Source organism: Solanum dulcamara, chromosome 10 (assembly GCF_947179165.1).
Source record: "Solanum dulcamara chromosome 10, daSolDulc1.2, whole genome shotgun sequence".
Lineage (NCBI taxonomy): Eukaryota > Viridiplantae > Streptophyta > Magnoliopsida > Solanales > Solanaceae > Solanum > Solanum dulcamara.
In genome coordinates this window covers 63,180,524-63,187,893 of record NC_077246.1, presented here as the reverse complement: position 1 = coordinate 63,187,893, position 7,370 = coordinate 63,180,524, and the positions used below count along the sequence as shown (strand labels likewise).

The 7,370-nt window shown below is 29.5% G+C and overlaps 1 protein-coding gene across 1 annotated transcript; it reads left to right on the top strand.

Moving 5' to 3' along the window:
* The first annotated feature begins 4,635 nt into the window (after window positions 1-4,635).
* LOC129870803 (transcription factor TCP12-like) lies at window positions 4,636-6,286 on the top strand. Its single transcript, XM_055945667.1, has one exon. The coding sequence runs from the start codon at window positions 4,922-4,924 to the stop codon at window positions 6,074-6,076; it is 1,155 nt and encodes a 384-aa protein (XP_055801642.1). The 5' UTR covers window positions 4,636-4,921; the 3' UTR covers window positions 6,077-6,286.
* The last annotated feature ends 1,084 nt before the right edge of the window (window positions 6,287-7,370 follow it).

The following is a 7,370-nucleotide window of genomic DNA, read 5'->3' as shown; positions in this document are numbered from 1 at the left end:
TCCTAAAACTCTCACTCGATACTAATCAAAAATGACTCGAGGCAATTATAGAGATGGGTAAAATGGTCATTTTGCAAAATATTCTGAAATTGACCCCATATATATATAAAAATTATTTCAAACAAAATTTTTGAAAGGAAACTTGGTCATTAAAAGTATTGTAATCAACGAAAGGAATTTTGGCCGCTAAAAGTACTTATAACGACTGGAATATGTGGTTTTACTTCACGGTTTTAACGATCAAATGACCATCAATGAAGGAGAATTTGGTCGTTGTAAGTAAGTATAACGGCCGGATTAGTCGTTGTCTCTAAATGATATCTAATGACCGGATATATAATCCAATCGCTAACTTAACCACGGAGCTTTTAACGACCGGTGACGATCATTTTTTATTCGGTTGTTATAGACCTTTAATGACTGGATTGGAACGTTTAATGACTGGATTTCCGTTCATTAAAAGTCATTTTTCTTGTAATGATAAATTGGTGGAAAATTCTAGATGAAGTCTTGTGAGTTCTTATTCATGTACTTGGAGGATGTGAATTGTGAAATTATTAATAGTGATACATGTATGCTAGGTTAGATACATGGATGAATTTACCTATAAATAGTCATGTAATATAGTAACTTGAATTAAGCCAAGTTGAATAAAAAGTCATCTTTCCGCTATTTCTCTTCTAGCTTAGTGAATTTTGAGTATTATTTGTGTTGTCTTGTCTCCCAAATTTCCAACAATTTTGACTGCAGGAACTTATGTATGGTGTCTTCTCCACTTAATGCATCTGTCAAGCTCACTTTTTTCTCATGATCCCACAATTTACAGAAGATTGATATGAAAGTGTAATTACTTACCCATACGAGACTAGAATATTTATTATTTACTGTACAAACTCTGAGTCAGTACACTCAACAACGTTGTACAAGATATTTCACAATAGCATTTAGGTACTTGTGCATGAATCCAGGTCAAGATTATATTCCAATTTATTTTTGATGACAAGAAGAATATGAGCACCAATTTCTAATGAAAAAGTACAAATAAAGGCCTAAGCTCATCGCCCAAACTGAAGAAGAAAGAAAAGAAGAGGAACTTTCAAAAATAGCCAAGATTTTAAAGATAATTGGGCTCCTTGGCTATAATTTGCCTAATTACATTTCATAGCTATAGTTTCAGTTGCTATGCCTATTTCTGTTTGTATATCTCGCTGCATTATACAAATTAAATTTTCCTGTTTGTATATTTCGCTGCATTATACAAATTGGATTTTCAGAAAGATTGTATATACAAATATAAATTTACTTTAGAGATTTGTATATGAGCCTCCAAATTCGCTTTGTATACAAATACAAGAGATTAGTATATGTGCTCTCACAGATTTGTATATGAGCTCTGAAATATATAAATACAAAAGAAAATATAAATTTATTTAAGAAATTTGTATATTCGCTTCTAGATTTGTATATGAGCTCGAAATTTGTATAATAGCAAATTTCATTAAACTATAACCAATTTGCATAATTTTTGAAATTATAACTTTATTAAATAATATACTAGTAATTAGGTCCAAGAATTGAGCCCAATTCAAAAGAAGAAAATTGACCCACTTGTTTTAGGTCCAAACAAACAAAATATTCAGAAGAGTAAAAGGCAGCTGTATATGTAATTAGTAGAGTTCCAGTATGATACAAGATATTCTCAATATAGTACAAGATGTGTAAATTATATTTAGTAGATTCCTAGCATAGTACAAAATTTGTATTAGCTTATAAGGTTTTACAATTCTTTTGCACTTTCACATACTTGTATATACATGTACTTCCTCAATAATAGAATACACAGAAACTTCTCCATCATTTTCTTCAACACTATGCTGAGGACATCTTCAACCCTATTCTCTATTTTATTCTTCAAATATAGAGTTCTCTATTTTTGGAGATAACTACCCTCAATCCAATTTTTCATTTTATTCTCTAAAAAGAATTTTTTTTTCTCTCCTTAATATTATATTATTATTTCTACTTTATTTTAATTTTCTTATTTCATAATATAAATTTTTTCTTCTTTTTCCAAATAATCGCCCTATATAATCTTCATATAATACAATTTATTTAATATAAAAGTTATTTTATTCTAAATTAACGATCATAACCACAATCATAATCAAAAAAATTCTTTAGATCATACACTAATTTTTTTCCTTCAAATATTGGTGAATCTGAAAATAGTCTACCGGATTACTAAATTATTGTTGTAATTTTCAAAATTATTATGTTATGTATTGTATTATTATCTTGTATATAAATTATTGTGTTATGTATGGTATTTTTAAATTAAAAAATTTCATCTTATCATTTAAATTTTGTGCATTTTTCATAGTGAAAAATAATTTCAAATTATATATTTAATAATTTTCTAAATTTGAATAACTACTATCCACTTTTCTATAAATGAAGAATAGAGAGTAAAATAAAGGTGAGTTAGAAATGGTCTAAAATCTTTCGATTCTAAAGTTAATACTCAATTACTTTAGAATTAAAACATTGTTGATTGATTTATAATTAGTATGTGGTAATAAGTTAGAAAGACTATGAAAGAGGAATGTGGGGCTTGGAAACTTTAGAATTGAAAGTGACTCTTAGACAGTCAGTCAAAGGTGCATGGTCTATTCAAAGTTTTTAATGTGTAGTAAAGCAATTTTAATATTGCTTGAAATAATTGTCCTCCTCTCATTAGGCTTTGATAGCTATAGGCTTGGCCACAGCTACCCATTTTTAAAACACCTCTCCACAACAGCCCACAAAAAATTTCTCTAATAACCCCACCACCCTCTACTTCTGATCATTTCTATCAATCTCTCACCTGCTCCCTCCTGACAGTACTGTCACATTCTATTTTGTCTCTTATCATCTAGCTCAACATATATACTTTCACTAATTTAATTTGTATATATATAACCTTATTTGACTAGACAAAAGATCTCAAATATTCATTTTAATTATAATTTATGGTGAAAAAAAATATAGAAAAATAATATTCTCACTGTCTCAGCTTATATGACACATTTAATTAGAAAGAATATAGTTTTAAAATTCAAATAAAATGATGCCACATAAATTCCAACGTAGAATAATAAAACAATGTCTAAAAGTGTGGCTTAATTTTCCATGGAGTGTGTAAAAACTATGAGAAGAGCAATGTTCTAACCACAACAGTTATAAACAAATAATGTACTTGGGTGATATCTTCTCATCTCTATAGATTTTAATAGGCAAAGCTATTTAATACCTATGTTGATGGCATGTAACAGATATATGGTGAAATAATTGGATACGCACATGTTAGCTGAACACTGTAAAAAATAATGGTCGAAAAGCACGCTTTCTGTTTCAATTTGTATATATTTTTTGTTTGTTTAAAAAATGAACGCACATCTTTTTATATTTTAGTAAGTTTTAGATTTCAACATTTCTCATTTTACTCTTAACAACATCTTCTTATAAGTGACGTGACAAATTTAAGATTACAAAATTCATAAAATGTCTTATTATATTATATTATAATAATGTCTCTGTCTCAATTAAATGACACCTTTGATTAGAAAAAATATAACTTTAAAATTCAAATAAAATATGATGCCACATAAATTCAAATGAAGCATAATAATACAATGTCTAAAAGTGTGGCTTAATTGTCCATGGAGTGTGTAAAAACTACGAGAAGAGCAATGTTCTAACCACAATAGTTATAAACAAATAATGTTGGTTGATATCTTCTAATCTGTCTAGATTTTAATAGGCAAAGATATTTGATATATATGTTGACGGCATGTAACAAATATATGGTGAAATAATTGGATATGCACATATTAGTTGAACACTGTAACAAGTAATGGTTGAAAAGTATGTTTTTTGTTTCAATTTATATGGTTTTTTTGTTTGTGTAAAAAATGAATGCATCTTTTTATAAGTTTTAAATTTCAACATCTCTCATTTTACTTTTAATAACACCATCTTATAAGTGACGTGACAAGTTTAAGATTACAAAATTCATAAAATATTTTATTATATTATACATATAATTAGTTAAAGACTAAATGCAAAAGTTTCTTTATATTTTTAAATTATATGCCTGATCAAATTAAGATATACATAGTAAAATAGAGAGGGAGAGTAATTAGTTTGATAGAAAATATCACGTCAATGCTTAATGATTTTGAGCGTTTTAAACCAGAAAGACATGGTATTCTACTTCCTTTGTCTCAATTAATGTGACGATATTTGAATAGATATGATTTAAGAAAGAAAAAAGAATTTAAAAACTTATGATCTAAAACATGACATATAATTTCTCTCGGTATAAAATCACTAGACCATAGCATATAATTTCTCAGGGTATAAAATCATGTAAATAAAAAGATAAATTGAGAATGATAAAGCTAGATTGTTTTTACATGTAAAGTATGTCAATTTTTAAAAATAAATTAAAAAGAAAAGTGTATCATATAAAATAGGAGAAAGAGATATTATTTTAGTTAAACAGTGTGAGTGTAGTAATATTACTTCTAAGTTCCATTTGCCCTAAATTTGTTTTACTATTTTCAAATATAAATAGGTACCTTTACTTTTCTAATTTTCCATGGTCTACCAATTCTGTATTTTCTTTTCAACCACCACACCCCCTATCATCATGCCCTCTTTCTCCATAGCCATGGTGCCCTCACCATCACATGAGTTATAGTCAAGCCCTATTAGCCTCCTTTTCCCTTAACACTTCATTTTTTGTTGTTCTATCAAAAAAACATTTTCAAGATAGAAAATCAAGCAACATCTAAAATTCTTGAAAACTTTTAAGCTTAAAAATTTAAACCTAACTAAGCCATTATCACTTTTTGGGATTTCTACTTAGAAAACCCTACACATGTTTCCTTCAAGCAATAACCATGATACTTTTTCCTATACCTCAAAAACTTTCCTTGATAGATCTTTTACATATGATCATCAAAACCCTAGTTCAAGTTCAAGGCAAGAAGATAATCCATTTTTCTTGAACTTCCCTTCACCATTTCTTGATGATGATCACCATCATGAGTCTCCCTTGAGCCAAATATTTCCCCATAACAATCAAGATCATCATGTCAAAGAGGGAAATTTTACTCATCTTTCTAGTGAGACATCAAAGGAGGAAATGTCTATTGAGGCTAAACCATCATCAAAGAAGAGAAGTCTTAGCACAACGCCACGAAGGAGAACGGGTAAGAAGGATAGGCATAGCAAGATTTGCACGGCTCAAGGTGTGAGGGATCGGAGGGTGAGATTATCCCTTCACATAGCGCGTAAGTTCTTCGATCTCCAAGACATGTTAGGCTTTGATAAGGCAAGTAAAACCATAGAATGGCTTTTTTCCAATTCCAATAAGGCCATAAAAGAGCTCTCAGAAAACACCCCACAAAAGGAATTATATAGTGATGGTAACAAGATTATTATAAATAGTAACAATAGTTCAAGTAGTGAAGGAAAGAGTGATTCCTTTATGTCTGAATGTGAGGAAAACTCAATCAATGAATTAGGAAAAGATAAAGAAAAATTGAGTGAGATAATGCAAAATAATCCTCATAAAGGGGGGTCAAGGGAAAAATCAAGAGCAAGGGCTAGGGAGAGAACAAAAGAAAAATTGATGATCAAAGGTCTTGGAAACCCTAATAACAATATGTTTGACCAATTAGGGTCATCAAGAAGCAATAATGGTTTTCTTGATCAAGATTCCAATAACAATTCTTACAATACAAGTGTCAATCAAGAAAAAGGTTCTCCACATGAAGCCAATTCTCAATCTCTAGAAAATCATTTTGCAATTCAAAATTATTTGGGTGGTGCAAGTAATTCCTCAACAATAGATTCTGGAAATTGCTTCATGGGTTTTCTTGGAAATTGGGAAATCAATTATGCTCCAATGAAATCCAGCAGCTATAGTACTACATTTGCAGGTAACCCTAGCTCAATTTATTTTGCTCAACAATTTCAGCCACTGGATCAAGAAAAAAATTTGTCCTCCAGACATCATAGACTGGAATAAACTTGCGCGATTTCAAGTTGTACGTGCGCGATTTTTCACTATAGTGTTATATCTCCTATGTGGTTCACCCTGTTTGATTTTCTTCTTTGTTGTTGGTTGATTCTTGCAATGTAGAAAAAATTCTATTATTTTGCTTTTGATGCTTGGTGTGTATGTGTAGAAAAGGAAGAGAATGTGTTTATGAATAAAAATTGTTGTTTCATTATTTCACCAATATTATAGTACTCTTTTTATAACTTTAATGATAGTAGTTTTTACTTGTTATTGTTGTTGGGATTTTGAGTAGAGCTCAATAAATAATCCATCATACTCCAAGAAAAGAGGTTGCTGACTAAATAAATTCTTGCATAAATATAATGGTTGAGGCAACTATCGAAATCTAATACATGAGATCTTCCTGAATATAATTTTGGCACTCTTTTTGGTTGACAATATTGGTGAAATTCTTGAAGACCACGATTCAGAACTGGATGGATAATAAGCCCTTTATTTGATGATTAAAAGTCATGTCATATGGAGTAATAAATTGGAGAGGAAATTTCTTACAAATCCAGGTTGAAACAATAATATTGAAGAGGAATATTGCCGACTAGACGTGAGCCGATGGTCCATCGCTGTTTTTTAGCATTACACAAAATAGAGATAAAATTAGTATACACATGATTTTTCGCGAATCTCAATAAATTACATTGAATATATTGTTGTTATAGCAGAGGGGTTTATTGTCCCTTTTGAATCACTTCATGAATAAATGGCCTTAAAAAAGATTAGTCAATCAAAGTAGTACTTTGTGCCAATAGATGTCATATTGTAGTTTGAACAAATGAATTAGCTATTGTTGTTAAGATTGATTGGAAGAATTAATAGAATATATTAAGTAAATGGCCTTAATTAGTCAGTCAAATCCTTACCAATAAAATAGCAATATTGTCTATTGTTTATCTCATTATATCTAATGTATGCATTTTGCAAGGTGCAAGACATATATATAAACAATTATTTACATATGAAAATGATCTAATATAATTTTCCACCTATCTAAATTGGTATAATTGATGAATTTCTGGTGAGACTTTAATTGGCTGCTGTGATCTCACTCCTGATAAAAATATTAATGGTTTGATATCTTACCTTCATTCCTGATACAAATAAATATCAAATTTAAACTGATGATTAAAGTTAGTTTTTTTTTTCTTATTCGTAATTCATACTTTTATTTGCTATCTACAACAAAAAGAAAAAGAATACGCGTTGAAAGTACTAGGTTCATATGAACGTTGTACCACACTAGTGG